The 25,589-nt window shown below is 42.8% G+C and overlaps 1 protein-coding gene across 2 annotated transcripts in view; it reads left to right on the top strand.

Annotated features, from left to right (window-relative positions):
* The window catches only part of LOC122556531 (protein KIBRA-like), a 159,670-nt gene that overhangs the window by 41,535 nt on the left and 92,546 nt on the right, over positions 1-25,589 (top strand). The window contains exons 3-5 of one of the 2 annotated variants that reach the window (XM_043703296.2): positions 67-270; positions 4,970-5,046; positions 15,635-15,714. In XM_043703296.2, coding sequence (XP_043559231.1) covers positions 67-270; positions 4,970-5,046; positions 15,635-15,714 — 361 coding nt within the window. Of the gene's footprint in view, positions 1-66; positions 271-4,969; positions 5,047-15,634; positions 15,715-25,589 lie in introns of those variants that run through there. The other variant, XM_087995230.1, reaches the window with a different exon arrangement.

Here is a 25,589-nt window from a genome sequence, read left to right on the forward strand (position 1 = left end):
AGATTGTCTTCATTTTTGTTTTTAAAAATGGATGTAAATACAATTTTGTGGATTACTACATTTCAGAGACAACACAGGTAGAAGATCCTCGAGCTCAGTGGCGTAGAGAACAGGAGCGCATGTTGAAAGACTATCTAATCATAGCGCAAGATGCACTAACTGCACAGAAGGAAATTTACCAAGTAAAACAACAGAGATTAGAATTGGCCCAACATAAATACAGGCAACTAAACGATGTCTGGAAGGATAAGTCAAGTTCTCAGACCAGCTGTGAGTACTGATAAACTATTGTCTTCTGCTTAGAGAAACATTTGTTAATTTTTAATTGTAGTGTTGTATTAATTGAGAATTTATTTTGCTTTCCTAATTAAAGTATTTATGGTAAAATTTAGGATATAGATGTTCTCTGCTGTGGAACTCAGAATTTTCATGGAATTGACCTGCTGTCATTGGTGTGTCTGGCAGGCATGGCGTGGGAAACTTGATCATTGCAGCAGTGGGTTTTGCTTTGATTGTTTAGCTCAGCCAGGTATTAGAATTTGCCTTAAAACTTTCCAACCAATTTCAAAATTTGGGTGTGACAACTCACATTTGTCAATGCAAAGGGCTCTATTTAGTGGGATATCACAGGGGATCAGAGTGATTGCATTCTACATTAGCTCTGTCACCTCTGAATGGAAGTATCAACTTGACTTGCTGTTCTTTCACGAGGGTTTTTGGAGGCTGAAAAGATTTGCAGAGAGGTGTTGTTTTTGGTAGAAAGTCTGTAGCCTCGCAGAACAAACAGTTAACATGTGATTGGACATTGCAGATGCAGGAGTGTGGTCCCCAAAATCTGGATTCAATACTGCAACCGGTTCAATTGTATCATAATAGCAGGAAAGTTGAGAGGCATAAAATAGTTTTAGATATCAACCTCTAATTGGCACACTAACTTCTCTAGCATTTTCTTGAGCAGGGGTCATCAGAATATCACATCTGTGTGGCTTCTCTCATTCCTTGTTAGTTTTGAGGCCATGACCTGACTGCTATTTCAGAACAGTTCCTTACAACCTTTACAAATGTTGTCTTGTCATCCTGTCTAACCATTCTACTTTTTTTCCTCATTTAAGGAGAAGAATGTGTATAACCTGAAGGAGGAGCAGAGAATTGTTGGTTACCCACAACTCATAACCAGTCAGAGGAAGAGGCTTTTGAGATTGGCAGGGTTTATGAACATGATGAATGGCTTGGGATGGGGAAGGTGGAAGATCTTCCACGTATCTGGTGACAGATTTAGATATCCCACTTCTATTTGATATCCAACATTGATTTATGAGAAATGCTGTCACCACCAGCTGTCATCTTGACTTTGAACCCTTACCTCATTTCAGTTCCAATTCATGTCATAGATCCATCCAGAATGATGTTGGAGTTGAACAGAAGGAAACCAATGAGGAAAATTATAAAGAAGGCTAAGAGAAGGCTAAAGGACTGGAGTATAGGGATGCAAACATTATGTTGCAGCTATACAAAACCCTGGTTAGATTCCACCTGCAGTGCTGTGAGCATATCTGGGCAATGTACCTTAGGAAGGATATATTGGAGTACAATGTAAGTTTACAAGAATGATAACTTACCTGGACTTCAGGGCTTATGAGGAGAGATTATACAAATTTGAGGTTAAGGGTGTTCTGATTAAAGTCTTTGAGATATTAACAGGAAAGACAAAAGATAAAGATAAACTATTTCCACGGGTTGGGAAGTCTAGAACTAGGGGGCATAGTCTAAAAATTAGGTTCAGACCATTCAGGAGAGTTATTAGGAAGCATTTCTATACACAAAAGGGTGGTAGACGTTTGGAACACTCTTCCTCAAACGACAAATGGTGTTAGGTCATTTGTTAGTTTTAAATCTGAGTGATTTTTGCAAAGCAAAGGTATAAAGGGATATGGGCTAGGCGACAGATCAATCACAATCTCATTAAATTTTCTGGTGGTAACATATTAGTTGTGGCTATCCCTCGAGGTTGAGGATGATGGTCTTCATTCCGTTGGTCTACTTATGGGCTCTCAAGTGGCTTCTGAGTCCAATCTTGACTTTGAAAGTTCTTCCGCATTCAAAACAAGTAGTTCCAGATGGCAGATAGGGCTTTGATTGTTGCTGCCTCGCTTTCCGTTTTCTTCTCTTCTAATTCTGCACATCTGTTGGCTTCGAAAGTTGCTGTTCCTTCTTGGATGATGGTTTACCAGAGTTTCCTGTCCTTGGCATTGGTTTCCCAATTGTTGATGTCGATGCTACAATTTCTTCATGTCGGTGTTTAAGACGTCTTTGAATCTCTTCTGTTGTCTGCCTCTTTTACATTTGCCTTCCTTAAGCTAGTAGATGTTGATTCAATTGATAAATATCTAGATAGTCAAATAAGCATGCTAATAGAGATAGTGCTGTTGCATGTTATTTCTTTTTCTTCCTCTTGAGGATATTTCAGTAATTAGCTGAATCAGGTGGGATTTCATTACAACCATTATTCTGTACCACCAATATTACAGGTTGAGTTGAGGGCATCTTGACTTTTACATGTGCAGTCTGTGGGAATCCAGCCATTGCATTAAATGCAGGCAATCTCTGGCCTGACTAGACTCAGTAGTATTGATGTCGATATAAATGGCAGAATTGATCTCCATTGGGGAGAGACTTGTGGGCAACAAATTTTAATGTTCTACAGATGTCACTAGCAGATTCCTGGCAGGAACAAAAGTTGAAGAAATTGAAGATGGTCATTGGTAATACTCACTCAGCCCTCTTCCCAAAGAAAAATTAACCTCCTTCCTAAAGGCTGCAGGTGTCAGCAAAGACCTGCTGTGAAAGCAGCTGCAGATTTGGCAGTTGTTCTTGTTGCTCCTCCTGCTGGTGTTTTGGCTATTGGTGCTGCACTTGTGCTGTTGATGTTGATAATTCTGTTCATCTTGTTCCTCATTTAAGGTCTGTGTAATGGCTGCAATGCTTCAGTGGTGTGGTGAAGGCTGACAGGAGGGAACTGAGGATAATAGGGATCAAGTTCAAGTTGGACAGTATTCAGGATAGACGAAATGACTTCCAAAATCTGTAAAGCTATGAAGTCATCTTCAAGTTCTGTGCACACCAGACTTTTTACAAAGACAGGGAAGTTGCTTTGCTGCTTTACTTATTTTAAAGGCTTTCTGGCTGGCAATGTCAATTGAGCAAAAATTAAGTAACAAATCCCCATCCAGCCAGTGAAGCCCACATCACCTGATAAAAGAGAAGTCTCCTTGTTGGGTTTTAGCTTTGTTGACTCTAAGTTAAATTCAGCTTTGGAAACTCTTAATTACTTTAAATAATCTGCTGTGAAATATGTCAGGGGGCAGTGGCACTGGTATCTGGATCTTCTTAATTAGAGTTAGGCGCACTACCACGTCAACACAAAACTCTCTGGATACTCAAAATTATTTTAATCAACCTGATCAGGTGTTCTTTGACATTCCTCTGGGGCAGGTGAAATGTAGAGATGGAAATGTGTTGCTGGAAAAGCGCAGCAGGTCAGGCAGCATCTAGGGAGCAGGAGAATCGACGTTTCGGACATTAGCCCTTCTTCAGGAATGGCTAATGCCCTGAAGAAGGGCTAATGCCCGAAACGTCAATTCTCCTGTTCCCTAGATGCTGCCTGACTTGCTGCGCTTTTCCAGCAACACATTTCCATCTCTGATCTCCAGCATCTGCAGACCTCACTTTCTCCGCAGGTGAAATGTAAACTTTCTGGCCCAGAAATAGTGACATTACCGCTGTGCAACTCGATCCTCTAGAAACTCAGTATGATATTTTTAATTTAATGTGTTATGGTGAATATTTCGGGCAGGAGAGACTTTAACCTGGACCTTTTCACACAGAGGAAGAGACGCTACCATTGTACTAGAAGGGTCTTCTGAAAACTCAAACACTATGATAGGATAAAAACAGAGCTAAATGGGAAGTTACATGTTTGAATTATGGACTTAACAACTCCATATGAATTTTTTTCACACCTCGTAAAGCAAACTGCTGGAAGCATTTGAGATCATGTTGGGATTCTGATGTATGGAATTTTCAGGTTTTTAACATCCCTAACTCATGCCTCCTTGGCAGTTGAAATTCTTCCCTTACTCTTTGTAGCCAATTTCTGTTTGGTTAATTATTTTGAAGAATTAGAGTCATAGAGTTTAATAACATGGAAACAGCCCCTTTGGTCCAACTCGTTCATGCCAACCAGATATCCTAAATTTATCTAGTCCCATTTCCCAGCACTTGGTCCATTTCCCTCTAAACCCTTCCTATTCATATCCCCATTCAGATGCCTTTGAAATGTTGTAATTCACCACTGCCTCTGGCAGTTAATTTCCATACACGCACCACCCTTTGCATGAAACGGTTTCCCCTTAGTTCCTTTTTATATCTTCACCATCTCACCTTAAACCCGTGCGCTCAAGTTTTGGACTCCCCTACTCTTGGAAAAAGACCCTGTCCATTCACCCTATTCATGCTCCTCATGAATTTATAAACCTTGATAAGGTCACCCCTCAAATGTCCAATGCTCCAACAAGCCCTTGCCTATTCAGCCTCTCCCTGTAGCTTACACCCTCCAACCCCAGCAATATCCTTGATAATCTTTTCTGCTGTTCCCTGATTCTACTTAATAAACTCCCTCATTGATAATCAGTTCACAAGTTATTTGGATATTTGATCATTTGGAACAAATTCTAACTTTTTAGACACCGATTAATTGAATTATACCATGTTTTAAAACCAAAATTGGTAAATTTTTGTTGAATAATGTTCTGCAGTCTGGAAAGGAACTGATTGCTAGTTTGTACTAACTTAAGCTTCCATGTGCGTTAGTTTGCACATGCATTTATTATTCTATTTATTTGTTTGTTTATGTATGCTGCTTCTAAGAGCCAAACTCTGCATGTTTGAATACTTTTGTGATTATTTACAGTGTTTTCTGGCTCTTCATCTAGTACTAAGTATGACCCTGACATTCTCAAGGCGGAGATTTCAACAACAAAATCTAGGGTAAGAACATGTGGAAGTGTAATTCATCACATTGTGAATATCAGTTTCTAGGAATCTCTAAAATGATCATAAAGATCTCTTAGAATTTTTGTAGTTTGTAGGTCTGAAATGTTTGTTTATGTTACAAACATTGAAGAGACACCTGGATGAATACATAGATAGGAAGGGAATGGACGATATGGATCCTGCAGGTGAAAACGGTTTTAGTATGGAAGGACAAAATGCCTCAACACAGGCTTAGAGGGCCTGTTCCTGTGTTGTATTGTTCTTTGCTCTTTATTACAGAACTTAAAAGTTTAACTGAAGAATTTAATGAGAACTGGCACTTATAATCTTTGATGGGATGTGGGCATTGCTGGCAAGGGCAGCATTTGTTGCCCAACCCTAATTTCTTTTGAGTTGACTGGCTTGCCAAGTCATTGCAGCGGGCAGTGAAGAGTCAACCAAATTGCTATTATCTGGAGGTGGAATCTGGTGAGGTCTGTTATGTACCAGACCAAACCCCCTCAAAACATATTAGGTGGAAATGGTAGATATTAATCAAGTCAGATGGATTTTTACAACAGTCCATGATAGTCATTGTCAATATTAAAGACTAGCTTTCAACTCCATATTTTATTAATTGAATGTAAATTATACCAGCTGCTATGATTGAAATTGAACCTATGACACAAAAGCATTAGCTGGACCTCTGGATTATTAGTCCAGTGACATTGTTACACCACCATCAACCCCTTACTTTGTGGATCATATAATGTGATATGGCCACCTAAAATAAGAATCAGCATTACAACTTGGGTAGTGTGTTGGAAAAAGGAAAGAAAAAAGTCCACACAAATGATAATGTAGAAAGCGATTAGTAAATAGAGTGGAAAATCATGGTCTTAACTCCCCAAGCACAGAGCTTTTGGCAGACGAGTATATTTTAAAAGGTTGTGCATGTTGCCAGAGCCACCACTAGGTGGAGCAATTCATACAGAAACTTGGAATGTCGCTTTGGGTTTGATGTGCAAGTAATGACAATACCTTACAGAATAAAATAGAATCTGGTGAGATCTGTTATGTACCAGACCAAACCCCCTCAAAACATATTAGGAAGATAGCCTAGATTAACTTATGATGCAATTTGATTAGCAGGATAGATCGAGTGAATCCATAGAAGATATAAAGGAAATAGGAGTATACTTAAGAGGGAAATCAGGAGGGCAAAAAGGGGACATGAGATAGCTTTGGCAAATAGAATTAAGGAGAATCCAAAGAGTTTTTACAAATACATTAAGGACAAAAGGGTAACTTGGGAGAGAATAGGGCCAATCAAAGATCAGCAAGGTGGCCTTTGTGTGGAGCCGCAGAAAATGGGGGAGATACTAAATGAGTATTTTGCATCATTATTTACTGTGGAAAAGGGTATGGAAGACATAGACTGTAGGGAAATAGATGGTGACATTTTGCAAAATGTCCATATTACAGAGGAGGAAGTGCCTGGATGTCTTGAAATGGTTAAAAGTGGATAAATCCCCAGGACCTGATCAGGTGTACCCTAGAACTCTGTGGGAATCTAGAGAAATGATTGCTGGGCCTCTTGCTGAGATAGCTGTATCATCGATAGTCACAGGTGAGGTGCCGGAAGACTGGAGGTTGTCTAATGTGGTGCCACTGTTTAAGAAGGGTGGTAAGGACAAGCCAGGGAACTGTAGACCAGTGAGCCTGATGTTGGTGGTGGGCAAGTTGTTGGAGGGAATCCTGAGGGACTGGATGTACATGTATTTGGAAAGGCAAGGACTGATTAGGGATAATCAACATAGCTTTGTGCGTGGGAAATCCTGTCTCACAAACTTGATTGAGTTTTTTGAAGAAGTAACAAAGAGAATTGATGAGGGCAGAGCGGTAGATCTGATCTGTATGGACTTCAGTAAGGCGTTCGACAAGGTTCCCCATGGGAGACTGATTAGCAAGGTTAGATCTCATGGAATACAGGGAGAACTAGCTGTTTGGATACAGAAGACAGAGGGTGGTAGTGGAGGGTTGTTTTTCAGACTGGAGGCTGGAGGCCTGTGACCAGTGGAATGCCACAAGGATCGGTGCTGGGTCCTCTACGCAATGTCATTTATATAAATGATTTGGATGCGAGCATAGGAGGTAGAGTTAGTAAGTTTGCAGATGACACCAAAATTGGAGGTGTAGTGGACAGCAAAGAGGGTTACCTCAGATTACAACAGGATCTGGACCAGATGGGCCAATGGGCTGAAAAGTGGCAGAAGGAGTTTAATTCAGATAAATGCGAGGTGCTGCATTTTGGGAAAACAAATCTTAGCAGGACTTATACACTTAATGGTAAGGTCCTAGGGAGTGTTGCTGAACAAAGAGACCTCGGAGTGCAGGTTCATAGCTTCTTGAAAGTGGAGTCGCAGGTAGATAGGATAGTGAAGAAGGCGTTTGGTATGCTTTCCTTTATTGGTCAGAATATTGAGTACAGGAGTTGGGAGGTCATGTTGCGGCTGTACAGGACATTGGTTAGGCCACTGTTGGAGTATTGTGTGTAATTCTGGTCTCCTTCCTATCGGAAAGATGTTGTGAAACTTGAAAGAGTTCAGAAAATATTTACAAGGATGTTGCCAGGGTTGGAGGATTTGAGCTATAGGGAAAGGCTGAACAGGCTGGGGCTGTTTTCCCTGGAGCGTTGGAGGCTGAGGGGTGACCTTATAGAGGTTTACAAAATTATGAGGGGCATGGATAGGATAAATAGGCAAAGTATTTTCCCTGGGGTTGGGGAGTCCAGAACTAGAGGGCATAGGTTTAGGGTGAGAGGGGAAAGATATAAATGAGACCTACGGGGCAACTTTTTCACATAGACGTTGGTACGTGTATGGATGAGCTGCCAGAGGTGGTGGTGGACGCTGGTACAATTGCAACATTTAAGAGGCATTTGGATGGGTGTATGAATAGGCAGGGTTTGGAGGGATATGGGCCGGGTGCTGGCAGGTGAGACTAGATTGGGTTGGGATATCTGGTCGGCATGGACCGAAGGGTCTGTTTCCATGCTGTGCATCTCTATGACTCTGAGTCAAACTATCGACTTTAAGCAAAACGTGCTTGATTTTTTTACAGTACAGTTAAACTGCAGACAAAATAAAATGACAAGAATTGGCTTACCTGTAACTCTATTGAAATGGTTAACAAAATAATAATATATATTAACTACTACTAATTAACTCTTCCAATATAGTAATCTGTGCTGGGTCCACTGCTTTTCATCATTTATATAAATGATTCGGATATGAACATAGAAGAATTAGTAAGTTTGCAGATGACACCAAAATTGGAGGTATTGTGGACAGCAAAGAAAGTTACCTCAGAGTACAGTGTGATGTTGATCAGATGGGCGAATGGGCTGAGAGTGGCAGATGTTGTTTAATTTTGATAAATGTGAGATCCTGCATTTTGGATAGGCAAATCAGGGTAGGTAAAAACAATGACTGCAGATGCTGGAAACCAGATTCTGGATTAGTGGTGCTGGAAGAGCACAGCAGTTCAGGCAGCATCCAAGGAGCAGCGAAATCGACATTTCGGGCAAAAGCCCTTCATCAGGAATAAGGCAGAGAGCCTGAAGCGTGGAACATAGAACATAGAACATAGAAGAATACAGCGCAGTACAGGCCCTTTGGCCCTCGATGTTGCGCCGATCCAAGCCCACCTAACCTATACTAACCCACTATCCTCCATATACCTATCCAATGCCCGCTTAAATGCCCATAAAGAGGGAGAGTCCACCACTGCTGCTGGCAGGGCATTCCATGAACTTACGACTCGCTGAGTGAAGAACCTACCCCTAACTTCAGTCCTATATCTACCCCCCCTTAATTTAAAGCTATGCCCCCTTGTAATACCCGACTCCATACGCGGGAAAAGGTTCACACTGTCAACCCTATCTAACCCCCTAATCATCTTGTACACTTCAATCAAGTCACCCCTAAACCTTCTTTTCTCTAATGAAAACAGCCCCAAGTGTCTCAGTCTTTCCTCATACGATCTTCCTTCCATACCAGGCAACATCCTGGTAAACCTCCTCTGCACCCGTTCCAGTGCCTCCACATCCTTCCTATAGTATGGCGACCAAAACTGCACACAATATTCCAGATGCGGCCGCACCAGAGTCTTATACAACTGCATCATGACCTCAGGACTCCGGAACTCAATTCCTCTACCAATAAAAGCCAGTACGCCATATGCCTTCCTCACCGCACTATTTACCTGGGTGGCAACTTTCAGAGATCTGTGTACATGGACACCAAGATCCCTCTGCTCATCCACACTACCAAGTATCCGACCATTAGCCCATCTTTTTGTTATTCTTCCCAAAGTGAATCACCTCACACTTAGCTACATTGAATTCCATTTGCCACCTTTCTGCCCAGCTCTGCAGCTTCTCTATATCCTGCTGTAACCTGCCACATCCTTCCTCACTGTCAACAACTCCTCCGACTTTCTTATCATCCGCAAACTTGCTCACCCAACCTTCTAACCCCTCTTCCAGGTCATTTATAAAAATGACAAACAGCAATGGTCCCAAAACAGATCCTTGCGGAACACCACTAGTGACGGCACTCCATGAAGAAACTTTGCCATCAACTACTACCCTCTGTCTTCTTCCATCCAGCCAATTCCTAATCCAAACCTCCAACTCACCCTCAATGCCATATCTCCGTATTTTCTGCAGTAGCCTACCATGGGGAACCTTATCAAACACCTTACTAAAATCCATATATACCACATCTACCGCTTTCCCCTCATCAACCTCCTTCGTCACCTTTTCAAAGAATTCAATAAGGTTTGTGAGGCACGACCTGCCCTTCACAAAACCATGCTGACTATCCTTGATCACATTATTCCTATCCAGATGTGCATAAATCCTATCCCTTACAATTCTCTCTAAGACTTTGCCCACAACAGAAGTGAGACTCACCGGCCTATAGTTACTAGGGTTATCCCTACTCCCCTTTTTGAACAAGGGAACCACATTTGCTATCCTCCAGTCTTCTGGCACTACTCCTGTAGACAAAGAGGACATAAAAATCAAGGCCAATGGCTCTGCAATCTCCTCCCTTTCTTCCCAGAGAATCCTAGGATAAATGCCATCAGGCCCAGGGGACTTATCTATTTTCACCTTTTCCAGGATTTCCAACACCTCTTCTCTACATACCTCAAAGCCATCCATTCTACTTATTTGTGACTCAGTATTCACATCGACGACAATGCCCTGTTCCTGAGTAAATACTGAAGAAAAGTATTCATTCAGTGTCTCCCCAATCTCTTCCGCCTCCACATGCAACTTCCCACTACTATCCTTGACTGGACCTATTCCTACCCTAGTCATTCTTTTATTCCTAACATACCTATAGAAAGCCTTAGGGTTTTCCCTAATCCTACCGACTAAGGACCTTTCATGTCCCCTCCTTGCTGCTCTTAGCTCTCTCTTCAGGTCCTTCCTGGCTACCCTATAACTCTCAATCGCCCCAATTGAACCTTCACGTCTCATCTTGAGATAGGCCGCCCTCTTCCATTTAACAAGGGATTCCAATTCCTTATTAAACCACGGCTCCCTCGCACGACCCTTTCCTCCCTGCCTGACAGGTACATAATTATCAAGGACACTCAATAGTTGCTCCTTGAACAAGCTCCACATATCATTTACACTCTTGCCTTGGAGTCTACTTTTCCAAGCCACACATCCTAAGTCATGCCTCACCGCATCATAATTTCCCTGACCCCAGCTATAACTCTTGCCCTGTAGTACACACTTATCCCTCTCCATCACGAGAGTAAAAATCACCGAATTATGGTCACTATCCCCAAAGTGCTCACCTACCTCTAATTCTAACACCTGGCCTGGTTCGTTACCCAGAACCAAATCCAGTATGGCCTCACCTCTTGTTGGCCTGTCGACATATTGTGTCAGGAAACTCTCCTGCACACATTGAACAAACACTGACCCATCTAACGAACTTGAGCTATAGCTTTCCCAATCAATATCAGGAAAGTTAAAGTCCCCCATGACAACCACCCTATTACTGTCACTCATCTCCTGAATCACCTTCCCTATCCTTTCTTCTACGTTTCTAGGACTATTGGGAGGCCTGTAAAAGACTCCTAACAGGGTGACCTCACCTTTCCTATTCCGAACCTCAGCCCAAACTACCTCAGATGGCAAGTCCTCATCCATCGTCCTTTCCACCACTGTAATACTATCTTTGACAAGCAATGCCACACCTCCCCCTCTTTTACCCCCACCTCTGACCCTACTAAAACATTTAAATCCTGGAAGCTTCAACAGCCAATCCTGTCCCTGTTCTACCCATGTCTCCGTAATAGCCACAACATCGAAGTCCCAGGTACCAACCCACGCTGCAAGTTCACCTACCTTATTTCGTATACTTCTTGCATCGAAGTATACACACTTCAAGCCCCTTTCCTGTTTACAGACACCCTCCTTGGAAATTGATGCCATGTTCCTAACCTCCCTACACTCCAGGCCCTGCACCCTGAAGCTACAATCTGGGTTCCCATGCCCCTGCAGAGTTAGTTTAAACCCCCCCCAAGAGCACTAGCAAACCTCCCCCCAAGGATACTGGTGCCCCTCAGGTTCAGGTGTAGACCATCCTGTTTATAGAGGTCCCATCGTCCCCAGAAAGAACCCCAGTTATCCAAAAACCGGAATCCCTCCCTCCTGCACCATCCCTGTAGCCACGCATTTAAGTGTTCTCTTTCCCTATTCCTCGAATCTCTATCACGTGGCACGGGTAACAAACCAGAGACAACAACTCTGTTCGTTCTAACTCTGAGCTTCCAACCTAGCTCCCTGAAAGCCTGTCTAACATCCTCGGCACTCCTCCTACCTATGTCGTTGGTGCCAATATGGACCACGACTTCGGGCTGCTCCCCCTCCCCCTCCAGGACCCGGAAAACACGATCAGAGACATCACGTACCCTTGCACCTGGGAGGCAACATACCAAACGTGAGTCTCTCTCGTTCCCACAAAACCGCCTATCTGTGCCCCTAACTATCGAGTCCCCAATTACTACTGCTCTGCTCTTCTTCACCCTTCCCTTCTGAGTAACGGGGACAGGCTCCGTGCCAGAGACCTGAGCCCCGTTACTTACCCCTGGTAAGTCATCCCCCCCACAAGTATCCAAAACGGTATACTTGTTCTTGAGGGGAATGGCCGCAGGGGGTCCCTGCACTGGCTGCTTCCTCCCAGTCCCCCTCACTGTCACCCATCTATCTGCCATCTTTGGAGTTACTACTTCCCTATAACTCTGATCTATGACCCCCTCTGCCTCCCGAATGATCCGAAGTTCATCCAACTCCAGCTCCAGTTCCCTAACACGGTCTTGGAGGAGCTGGAGATGGGTGCACTTCCTGCAAGTCTAATCGGCAGGGACGTCGATGGCATCCCTCACCTCATACATGTTGCAGGAGGAACATTGCACTGCCTTCACTGCCATCCCTCTAAAGCTAACTTTTATTTTAAAAAAAAAAACTGGGTCTAAAGAATACAACAAGCAAAATTCAGCACTTACCTACTTACCACAACAGGTGTTATTATTAGGTTAGAGGAGGAGGGCGGGTGGGAGGCACTACCCGTGTAGTGCCTCGGGTTCCTCTCCTTCGCGCTTTTAAAGGGGGAAAAAACCTACCCAGGTAAGCTTACACCAACTGCTTCCGGGTCTCGGCTGCCCCTCTGGTCGTCGTCACTTCCCCCTGGTGCTCCCGCTCTTTCTGTGAAGAGAGAGAAAAAAACACCGCTGCCTGCTACCGGTAAGCACTTTTAAAACCAAACGGTCTTACCTTCGCTGCTGCTCGCACTGGAAATGACCGACGGCTTTGAAGGGTGTGTATAAATACTTACCGCTTTCCTTCCCGGCTGCCCCTCTGGTCGTCGTCACTTCCCCCTGGTGCTCCCGCTCTTTCTGTGAAGAGAGAGAAAAAAACACCGCTGCCCGCTACCGGTAAGCACTTTTAAAACCAAACGGTCTTACCTTCGCTGCTGCTCGCACTGGAAATGACCGATGGCTTCGAAGGGTGTGTATAAATACTTACCGCTTTCCTTCCCGGCTGCCCCTCTGGTCGTCGTCACTTCCCCCTGGTGCTCCCGCTCTTTCTGTGAAGAGAGAGAAAAAAACACCGCTGCCCGCTACCGGTAAGCACTTTTAAAACCAAACGGTCTTACCTTCGCTGCTGCTCGCACTGGAAATGACCGACGGCTTCGAAGGGTGTGTATAAATACTCACCGCTTTCCTTCCCGGCTGAAAGTGGAGAGATAAACTAGAGGAGGATGGGGATGGGGAGAAAGTAGCATAGAGTACAATAGGTGAGTGGGGGAGGGGATGAAGGTGATCGATTAGGGAGGAGAGGATGGAGTGGATAGGTGGAAAAGGAAATAGGCAGGTAGGACAAGTCATGGGGACAGTGCTGAACTGGAAGTTTGGAACGAGGGTGAGGTGGGGGAAGGGGAAATGAGGAAACTGTTGAAGTCCACATTGATGCCCTGGGGTTGAAGAGTTCCGAGGCAGAAGATGAGGTGTTCTTCCTCCAGGCGTCTGGTGGTGAGGTAGGACTTATATACTTAATGGTAAGATCTTAGGGAGTGTTGCTGAACAAAGAGACCTTCAAGTGCAGGTTAATAGTTCCTTGAAAGTGGAGTAACAGGTAGATAGGATTGTGAAGAAAGCGTTTGGTATGCTTTCCTTAATTGGTCAGTGCATTGACTATCGGAATTGGAAAGTCATGTTGCGGTTGTATAGGACACTGGTTCGGCCACTTTTGGAATATTGTGTGCAATTCTGGTCTCCCTCCTATAGGAAGGATGTTGTGAAACTTGAAAGAGTTCAGAAAAGATTCACAGGGATGTTGCTAGGGTCAGAGTGTTTGAGCTATAGGGAGAGGCTGAATCGGCTGGGGCTGTTTTCCCTGGAGCTGAGTGGTGACGTTTTAGAGGTTTATAAAATCATGAGGTGCATGGATAGGGTAAATAGACATAATCTTTTCCCTGGGGTGGTCCAGAACGAGAGGGCATAGGTTTCAAATGAAAGGGGCAACTTTTCACGCAAAGGGTGGTGCGTGTATGGAATGCTAGAGGAAGTGGTGGAAGCTACTAGAGGAAGTGGTGGAGGCTTGTACAATTACAACATTTAAAAGGGTTTATAAATAGGAAGGGTTTAGAGGGATATGGGCCAAGTGCTGGCAAATGAGACTAGATTAATTTAGGACACCTGGTCAGCATGGACAACTTAGACTGAAGGGTTTATTTTCGTGCTTTATATCTCCATGACTCTATCCCATAAACACACCCTTAGCAAAGGCAAATACAATAAAATAGATTGTCTCACATGCAATTCTAGCAGCAGGAAGAGAACCTCAGCTTTTAGTTGCAACAGCGAGAACAATAAGAGCTTCCACATCTAGCTTCAAGACCCCAGGATCTGCAGAAAGCTAAAACCAAAAATCCTGGTTCTTGTGAATACTTGACCCTATTCATGCTGCTTCTGTTGTTCCACAAGCTTTTTACCTTTTTGGCCTTGAGCAGACCACTCTGCATCTCTGTCTCAAACTTTCTTCATTGAAAAAAGTCAGGACAAAATACAGTTAAAGCCATAGTACCATCACACATCCCTCAAGAAAAGTGTCTGCTCAGTATTAGCCACTTGCAGCAAAACACTGGCATCCAAAAGCAGCCCAAAGTTCAGAAACAAGAAACAATGAATTTGAGTTTGAGTTATTGTCAAATGTACCAAGATACAGTGAAAAGTGGTGTTTTGCATATAGACAGATTGTACCACACAAAGCGAATCAGGGTTGCAGAACAGAGTGCAGAATATAGTGTTACCGCCACAGACAAGGTGCAGAGAGAGAGTGAGGGATTGAAATTAACATTTGAGAAGTCCTTTGCAAAGTGTGATAACAGCAGGGAAGAAGCTGTTCTTGAATCAGTGTATGCTGGACAATGTATCCATCCCCTTACAGAATTCACTAAGTTTCACAAAATGCAGATCATAACTCTACGTGTTCCTGTCACTTGTTGCTGTATTTGTATTGTGGGTGTATTTGTGCATGCATAGATTATAGTGATCATTTTTAGTGGTGGTATTCTATCAATGCATTAGTGATACATTCTACTGTTTTCTCAATACTTCCTTTCTCATTATTTGTTGTTATCTGTCTTGGAAAATAATTCACTTATCAGGAAAAGCAAATGTGGCACAATTTTTTTTTTTTAAAAGTTAATATCTGAGTTTATGGCTTTCATTAGATGAGCCCAAACCTGATTTTCAGTTTTTTTTTCATTTTAAGCCTCTAACATTTTCTTTCTCCTTTCATCAACAATTATCTCATGGTTAATGAAGATGTAATAGCTTCCATAGTATAAATGATAAATAAATAGTTTTTGGACAGATTTTGGAAAAACAATAGTGATACAGGTATATAAAAAAAACAAAAATGTAGAGTATGTATATATTTTCATATTTTTTCAATTGTTTAATAAGTATTTCCTTATATGGATAATTATAATATTATTTTTCATGACTTCAGGTGAATAAATTGAAACGAGAGCTGACTCATATGAGGCAGGAGCTTCAGTACAAAGAACAAGGATTTGAAACTCTAAAAGCGTAAGTACAAGATAACATTTTCGGGAGGTTATGTGAAGCTGTACAGGCCATTGGTTAGAACACCTTTACAATATTGTGTGCAATTCTGGTCTCCTTTCTATAGGAAGCATGTTGTGAAACTTGAAAGGGTTCAGAAAAGAGTTACAAGGATGTTACCAGGGTTGGAAGTTTGAGCAATAGGGAGAGGCTGAATAGGCTGGGGCTATTTTCCCTGGAGTGTCAGAAGCTGAGGGGGGTAATGCTATAGAGGTTTATAACATCATGAGGGGTCATGATAGATAAGGTTTTTTTCCTGGATTGGGGAAGTCCAGAGCTAGAGGGCATAGGTTTAAGGTGAGGGGGGAAAGATATAAAACGCACCTAAGGGACAACTTTTTCACACAGAGGGTGATGCATGTATGGAATGAGCTGCCAGAGGAAGTGGTAGAGGCTGGGACAATTACAACATTTAAAAGACATTTGGATGGGTATGAATGATAAATAAATAGTTTTTGGACAGATTTTGGAAAAACAATAGTGATACAGGTGTTAAAAAAAAACAAATGTAGAGTATGTATATATTTTCATATTTTTTAAGGAAAAGGAAAGGGTTAGAGGGATATGGGCCAAGTGCTGGAAAATGGGATTAGATTAGTTTAGGATATCTGATTGGCATGGCTGAGTTGGACCAAAGGGTCTGTTTCCATGCTGTACATCTCTATGATTATATTTCCTTCAGATGCTATTGTCTATGCAAGGAATTTTATAGAATCACACAGTACAGAAGAGGTCCTTCTGCCCATCAAGTGTATACCATCAAAAATGCGCTGCTACTTTACACTAGTCCCACTTGCCTGCATTAGGCCCATAGCCTTTAACGATATGACACTTTTAGTGTTCATCCACATACTTTTTTAAAGGTTGTGAGGTTTGCCATCTCAACTGTACCAGGCAGTGAATTCCAGAACCTCACCACTTCTGGCTGAAAAAAAAATGTTTCTCCAAATCTCTAAATCTCCTGCCTTTCAATTTAAGATTAAGCCGCCTTGTCATTCGTTGACAAAAGGAAACAACTGCTTTCTGTTCACCCTGTCAATGCCCCTTGTACACCACTATCAGTTCCCCACCCCCACAAACTTCTCTGTTCTAAAGAAAACAGTCCCAACTTATCCAGTCTCTCTTCTTAGCTGACGTGATCCATCCCAGACAACATCCTGGTGAATCGCCTCTGCATTTTGTGTAAGGAAACCAGACATTCATTAGTGGGAAAGATTATCGAACTTTCCATTCATATTCAAAGGTACTTGCTTTTGACACAGGAATTTAAAGCTCACCAAACATATAAAATAAGGAGTAGAACCAATTAAGGACCAAGAAAGAATTTTACACGTGGAACTGTGTTATTTTCACAGATAACCATGCCTGGTAACTAGTGATATTTGTCATCTCTACCAGCATATATTGCTGCTTAAGGGTTGTTTGAGATCGTTTGCTGCCACAAGTCCTTCTTTATCTTTGCTTCTCTTGAGCTTATCCAGTGATTACTGGTAGAGTATCTACAGAAGAAGTACTGTTCTTGAATAGCAAGGTAGCTTATCACATGATGACCTCTCTTGTTTTTCTAGACTCTTTCACTTGATTTTCTTTAAAGTTACTCATTTTCAGCTTAAATTCTGAGGCCTTTCCACTTCTCAAGTCCAGTTCTGAATTTCTTTTCAGCCTTTACACTATTTCTTGCAGCTATGTCTCTTGGAGCCTTAGGTTAATGGTCGCAATGCTTAATAATTTCTTTTGTACTCCCTTGCCTTACCTTTCAGTTTTTTGCAATATTTTTAATAGTCATTACCTTTTTCTTTGGTGATATCAATTTTACTTCCTGGATCCTTTTGTTTTGCTCCCTATAGAACCTCCTTTGCTAAAGCCCCTATATTTTCTCAATTGCTACTCCCATGGCTACTGCTGTCTGTCTCTGTTGGGAGTAGCTTTCCATCTGTTGACTGAGTGTGACTTTTTTAAGTAGCAATGCTTTTAAAGTGATAAACTTACTTGCCTGAATATTTTTCTTCTGGATTACTGAATTTCATCTGATGAGGTCACACTGCTGCAACTATGTGGTATTGTCCCACATGACCACAACTTGTCTTTCATGGAACTTGCCATCTCTACCAGAATGTGTAATTGGGTGAGGGTTGTTGAGTTAATTTGTTGCCACATATCATCCTTTTGACTTTGCTTTGTCGAGGGCCTACTTAATGATTGCTGATAGAGGATTTACCAGCAGACAGTATCTAAAAATACACTGTTTGGAGATATCAGAAGGTTTATTATATGACAGCAATAAGTACATTTGATCAGGCATTATTATTGGGACCTTAGAGAACTGGTATAGATGCATTTGCTCCTTCTAATAGCTCGAATTGAATTTTTTGTCTTCACCCACTCTGATGATGTCACGTGGTCTGTGAGTGGAGACAATGTAACATGAACAATAGCATCTCAAAAACCATTACCTTTTACATCAGATGCACAGGGCATACCTGAGGCACTAAATGAGTACTTTAAATCTGTACTTATCAAGGATGCTTTTTCTGTTAATTGTTGGAAAAATGCATCTAGTTCGCTAACGTCTTTCAGGAAAGGAAATCTGCCATCCTCACCTGGTCTGGCTTACACATAACTCCAGACCCACAGCACTGTGGTTCTCTCTCAATTGCTCTCTGAAATGGCCTAGCAAGCAATTCAGTTGTACAAATGATTACAAAGTCTCAAAGAAATGAAACTGGACTGATCACCTGGCATCGACTCAGGCACCATAAAGGACAACATCAGAAACGGCCTGTTATAGAGTCATAGAGATGTACAGTATGGAAACAGACCCTTCTGTCCAACCCGTCCATACCGACTAGATATCCCAATCTAGTCCCACCTGCCAGTACCCAGCCCATATTCCTCCAAGCCCTTCCTATTCATATACCCATCCAAATGCCTCTTAAATGTTATAATTGTGCCAGCCACATCCTCTGGCAGCTCATTCCATACACGTACCACCCTCTGCTTGAAAAAGTTGCCCCTTAGGTCTCTTTTATATCTTTCCCCTCTCACCTTAAACCTATGCCCTCTAGTTCTGGACTCCCTGACCCCAGGGAAAAGATTTTGTCTATTTATCCTATCCATGCCCCTCATAATTTTGTAAACCTCTATAAGGTCACTCCTTAGCCTCCGACGCTCCAGGGCAAACAGCCTCAGCCTGTTCAGCCTCTTCCTGTAACTCAGATCCTCCGACCATGGCAACACCCTTGTAAATCTTTTCTGAACCCTTTCAAGTTTCACAACATCTTTCCGATAGGAAGGAGACCAGAATTGCACGCAATATTCCAACAGTGGCCTAACCAATGTCCTGTACAGCCGCAACATGACCTCCCAACTCCTGTACTCAATACTCTGACCAATAAAGGAATCCTGCAAAGTCCTCCTTAGTAACATATGGGGGCTAGTACCAAAATTGGGAGAGCTGTGTCACTGACTAATCAAGCAAAAGCCTGACATTGTCATACACATCAAAACATACCTTACAGGCAATGTCTCAGATAGCTCCATCACCATATCTAAATATGTCCTGTCTCTCCGGCAGCACAGATTCAGCCGATATGGTGGCACATTCGTTTAGAATTGAGAGGGAGTTGTCCTGGGAGTTCTCACCATTTACTCCATACCCCATAAAGTCTCATGGCTTCAGGTTAAACATGGGCAAGGAAACTCCTGCTGATTACCATGTACTGTCCCCCTTCAGCTGATGAATAAGTACATCTCCCATGTTCAACAACACTTGGAGGAAACACTGAGGATGGCAAGGGCTCAAAGTGTAGTCTGGATGGGGAATTCCAATGCCCATCAGCAAAAGTGGCTCGCAGCAGCACTACTGATTGAGCTGGTCGGGTCCTAAAGGACATAGCTGCTAGATTGGGTCTGCAGCAGGTGGTGAGGGAACCAACAAGAGGGAAAATTGTACTTGACCTCGTCTGCCGCCTGCATCTGTCCATGACTGTATCGGTAAGAGTGACCACTGCATAGTCCTTGTGGAGACAAAGTCCTGCTTTCGCATTCAGAGTAACCTCCATCATGTTGTGTGGCACAATCACCATATTAAATGGGGCAAACTTCGAACAGATCAGCTCAAAACTACTCATTCATAAGGCACTGTGGACCACCATCAACAGCAGAACTGTACTCCAGCGCAATCTGTAACCTCATGGCCCAGGATATCCCCTACTCAACCGTTACCATTAAGTCAAGGGATCAATCCTGGTTCAATGGACAGTACAGGAGGGCATGCCAAAAGCTGCACCAGGTATATCTGAAAATAAAGTGTCAACTTGGTGAAACTACCAAGCAGGACTAATTGCATATCAAACAGCATAAGCTGTAAGAGATGGAGCTAAGCAATCCCACAACCAACAAGTCTGATCGAAGCTCTGCAGTCCTGCCACAGCCAGTTGTGAATGGCGGTGGACAATTAAACAACTCACTGGAGGAGGAGGCTCTAAAATATCCCCACCCTCAATGATGGAAGAGCCCATCACATTGGTGTAAAAGATATAGCTGAAGCATTTGTAGCAATCTTCAGCCATACATACAGAGTGAATGATTAATCTCAGTGGCCTCCAATGGTCCCCAGTCTTCAGCCAATTTGTTTCAGTCCACATAAGATTAAGAAATGATTGGAGACACTGGATACTGCAAAGGCAATGGGCCATTACAACATTCCAGCAATAATTCTGAAGACTTGTGCTCCAGAACATGCCACTCTCCTGACCGAGCACTTCTGGTATCTACTTAATAATGTGGAAAATTGGTATCTACCTAATAATGTGGAAAATTGCCAGGTATGTCCTGTACATGAAAAAAAGGGACACATCTAACCAAATACCACCCCCATCAGTCTACTCTCAATCATCAGTAAGTGCTGGACTGAGTCATCAATAGTGCTCTCAAGCAGCACCTGAACAGTAGTTCCCTGCCTGGTGATGCCCAATTGTGTTCTGCCAGGGCCACTCTGCTCCTGACCTCATTACAGCTTTACTTCAAACATAGACAAAAGAGTTGAATTCCAGAGGTGAGGTGAGAATGACGGCCCTTTATATCAAGATTGCATTCAGCTGACTGTGGTATCAAAGAGCCATAGCAAAGCTGGAATCAGTGGATGTCAGGGAGAAAACTCTGCCCTGGTTGGGGTGATACGTGGAGCATAGGAAGATGGTTGTGATTGTTGGAGGTCAGTCATCTCAGCTTCAGGATATCTCTGCAAGAGTTCCTCAACCTAGTGACTGAATCCCAACTATCTCCAGCAGCTTCATGAATGACCTTCCCTCCATCATCATGTCAGAAATAGGGATGTTTGCTCATGCTTGCACAATGTTCAACACCATTCGTGACTCCTCAGATTCTAAAGCTGTCCGTGTTCAAATGCAACAGTATCCAGGTTGACAAGTGGCAAATAACATTCATACCTCACAAATGCCAGGTTATGACCATCACTAATAACAATCTAACCACCACTCCTTGACATTCAGTAGTGTTACCGTCACTGAATTCCCCATTATCAACATCCTGGGGGGTTACCATTGACCAGCAACTCAACTGGACTCACCACACAAATACTGTAGCTACAAGATTAGGTTATAGGCTAAGAATATTGCAGCAAGTAACTCCCCTCCTGACTCCCTAAAGCCTGTCCATCAAATATAAGGCACAAATCAGAAGTATGATGGAATACTCCTCACCTAATTGGATACGTGCAGCTCTAATAACACTCAAAAAGCTTGACATCATCCAGGACTAAGCAGCCTGCTTGAATAGCATTACGTACGCAAGCATTCACTTCGTCCATCACTGATGTTAAGTAGCAGCAGTACGTATTACCTACAAGATGTACTGCAGAAATTCACGAAATATCCTCAGACAGCACTTTTAAACCCATGACCTCTTCCATCTATAAGGACAAGGGCAGTAGATGTATTGGAACGCGACCACCTGCAAGTTCCCCTCCAAGACGATTCTGGGTAATCCAAGATGGAGGACGGGAAACATTTCTGGCTGTAACAGATGCACCTTTTGTGCGACATATTTAAGTGTTGGAGGCGATTTCCTCGAATTCCAGGAGCAGCAATTACTGTTTTATATGCTGATGCACTGTTTTGGAACTTTGGAAAAAAAGTCAAAACAACAGCAGTTTTAAAAGGGAGAAGAACAGACAAAGGAAGCACACAGTGAGGTCAGTGCAAGAGAGAGAGAGAGAAAGAAACTGACACCACAATGTACCTGCACAGTTACTGCCTTTGCTGTTTGAATTCATGTATCGCTGGACATCGGAGTGCATCTGGGAAAATTAGCAAACAGTGAAATTCACAATTGATCTTGGAGGAACTGTTTGAACGAAGTTCACAGCACAGAACCAAATAAGTGAATTGTTTTAAGTGTGGTCTACAGAGAGCCTGCAGTAGTGAGTAGAGTGGGTTCTTTATTGATTATATGTTTTTTTTGAGATATGTATCTTGATTAAACTTAAAATATAAGCCATAGCTATTAATTTAACCTGTAGCAGTGTTTTGTAGAGGAATAAGACTGTTATTTTTTGGGTCTGTAGATTGTGAAGGAGCAAAAATGGCCTTTAGTAGAGTGATATGCACTTCTTGTCAGATGTGGGACTTTAAAAAGAGTTTAAGGGTTACTGCGGATTATATCTGCAATAAATGCTATTGGTTGCGAATCCTATCAGATCGAATGGATCGGTTGGAGAGACAGAGGCAATGAGGAATTTGCAACAGCAACAGTATGTGATGGATGCAGTTATAGGATGGGGGGGGGGAAGTCTCATGTGGGTTAATTCCAGGAAAGGTATAAGAGGTAGGCAGCTAGTGCAGGAGTCTTCTGTGGCTATCCCCATTTCAAAAAAGTATGCTGTTTTGGAAAATGTAGGGGTGATCGATTCACAGGGAAATGTAGCACAAACAGCCAAGTTTCTGGGGAGAGGGGGACCCAGGGAGATAGTGAAGAAAGAGATCAACCTGAGACTAAGCAGTTTGCTTGAATGGCATTACGTAGGCAAGCATTCACTTCATCCATCACTGATGTTAAGTTGGGACAGAAACGAGTCAGACAGTCAGGGCAGGCAGGGACAAGATAGGACTAATAAATTAAACTGCATTTATTTCAATGCAAGGGACCTAACAGGGAAGGCAGATGAACTCAGGGCATGGTTAGGAAGATGGGACTGGGATATCATAGCAATTACAGAAACATGGCTCAGGGCTGGGTAGACTGGCAGCTTAATGTTCCAGGATACAAATGCTACAGGAAGGATAGCAAGGGAGGAAAGAGAGGAAGGGGGAGTGGCACTTTTGATAAGGGATAGCATTACAGCTGTGCTGAGGGAAGATATTCCTGGAAATACATCCAGGGAAGTTATTTGGGTAGAACTGAGAAATAAGAAAGGAAAGATCACCTTATTGGGATTGTATTATAGACCCCTAATAGTCAGAGGGAAATTGAGAAACAAACCTGTAAGGAGATCTCAGCTATCTGTAAGAATAATTGGGTGGTTATGGTAGGGGATTTTAACATTCCAAACATAGACTAAGACTGCCATAGTGTTAAGGATTTAGATGGAGAGGAATTTGATAAGTGTGTACCAGAAAATTTTCTGATTCAGTATGTGGGATATACCTATTAGAGAAGGTGCAAAACTTGACCTACTCTTGGGAAATAAGGCGGGGCAGGTGACTGAGGTGTCAGTGGGGGAGCACTTTGGGGCCAGCGACCATAATTCTATTAGATTTAAAATAGTGATGGAAAAGGATAGACCAGATCTAAAGTTGAAGTTCTAAATTGGAGAAAGGCCAATTTTTGCGGTATTAGGCAAGATCTTACAAAAGCTGATTGGGGCAGATGTTTGCAAGTTAAGGGACGGCTGGAGAATGGAAAGCCTTCAGAAATGAGATAATGAGACTCCAGAGAAAGTATATTCCTGTCAGGGTGAAAGGAAAGGCTGGTAGGTAGAGGAAATGCTGGATGACTAAAGATATTGAGGGTCTGGTTAAGAAAAAGAAGGAAGCATACGTCAGGTATAGACAGGATAGATTGAGTGAATCCTTAGAAGAGTATAAAGGCAGTAGGAGTATACTTAAGAGGGAAATCAGGAGGGCAAAAAAGGGGACATGAGATAGCTTTGGCAAATAGAATTAAGGAGAATCCAAAGGGTTTTTACAAGTACATTAAGGACAAAAGGGTAACGAGGGAGAGAATAGAGCCCCTCAAAGATCAGCAAGGCTGCCCTTGTGTGGAGCCGCAGAAAATGGGGGAGATACTAAACAAGTATTTTGCATCAGTATTTACTGTGGAAAAGGATATGGAAGATAGAGAATGTTGGGAAATAGGTAGCAGCATCGACAGAGAGTGGTGGTAGAGGGTTGTTTTTCAGACTGTAGGCCTGTGACCAGTGGAGTGCCACAAGGATCGGTGCTGGGTCCTCTACATTTTGTCATTTATATAAATGATTTGGATGCGAGCATAAGAGGTATAGTTAGTAAGTTTGCAGATGACACCAAAATTGGAGGTGTAGTTGACAGCGAAGAGGGTTACCTCAAATTACAACAGATTCTTGATCAGATAGGCCCATGGGCTGAGAAGTGGCAGAAGGAGTTTAATTCAGATAAATGTGAGGTGCTGCATTTTGGGAAAGCAAATCTTAACAGGACTTATACACTTAATGGTAAGGTCCTAGGGAGTGTTGCTGAACAAAGAGACCTTGGAGTGCAGGGTCATAGCTCCTTGAAGGTGAAGTCACCAGTAGGTAGGATAGTGAAGAAGGCATTTGGTATGCTTTCTTTCATTGGTCAGAGTATTGAGTACAGGAGTTGGGAGGTCATGTTGCGGCTGTACAGGACATTGGTTAGGCCACTGTTGGAATATTGCATGTAATTCTGGTCTCCTTCCTGTCAGAAAGATGTTATGAAACTTGAAAGGGTTTAGAAAAGACTTACAAGGATGTTGCCAGGGTTGGAGGATTTGAGCTATACGGATAGGCTGAACAGGCTGGGGCTGTTTTCACTGGAGCGTCGGAGGTTGAGGGGTGACCTTATAGAGGTTTGCAAAATTTTGAGGGACATGAACAGGATAAATAGACAATGTCTTTTCCCTAGATTGGGGGAGTCCAGAACTACAGGGCATAGGTTTAAGGTGAGAGGGGAAAGATATAAAAGAGACCTAAGGTGCAACCTTTTCACACAGAGGGTGGTATGTGTATGGAATGATCTGCCAGAGAAAGTAGTGGAGGCTGGTACAATTGCAACATTTAAAAGGCATTTGGATGGGTATATGAATAGGATGGGTTTGGAGGAATATGGGTTGGGTGCTGGCAGGTGGGACTCGGTTGTGTTGGGATATCTGGCCGGCATGGATGGGTTGGACCAAAGAGTCTATTTCCATGCTGTACATCTCTATGACTCTAAGCCACTCCCCATCCTGACTTGGATGTATATCACTGTTCCTTCACTGTTGTTGGGGCAAAATCCTGGAATTACCTATCTAATGGCATTGTGGATCAAATCACAGTAGGTGCACTGCAGCAGTTCTAGAAGGCAGCTCAACATGACCTTCCCAAGGCTAACTAGGGACCAACAATAAATGCTGACCAGTCAGCAACACCCAAATCCTACAAAAATTACCAAAAAAAGGAAGTAGATGCTGCCAAAGATACAGAATGAGCAGGTATTTCAGATACTGAAGCTAAACATTGATATTAGAAATGCTGAAAATGTGTTGCTGGTAAAGCGCAGCAGGTCAGGCAGCATCCAAGGAGCAGGAGAATCGACGTTTCGGGCATGAGCCCTTCTTCAGGA

The sequence above is a fragment of the Chiloscyllium plagiosum genome, unplaced genomic scaffold, assembly GCF_037043375.1.
Source record: "Chiloscyllium plagiosum isolate Xiang-an unplaced genomic scaffold, Cpla_swu_hap1 HiC_scaffold_16, whole genome shotgun sequence".
NCBI lineage: Eukaryota > Metazoa > Chordata > Chondrichthyes > Orectolobiformes > Hemiscylliidae > Chiloscyllium > Chiloscyllium plagiosum.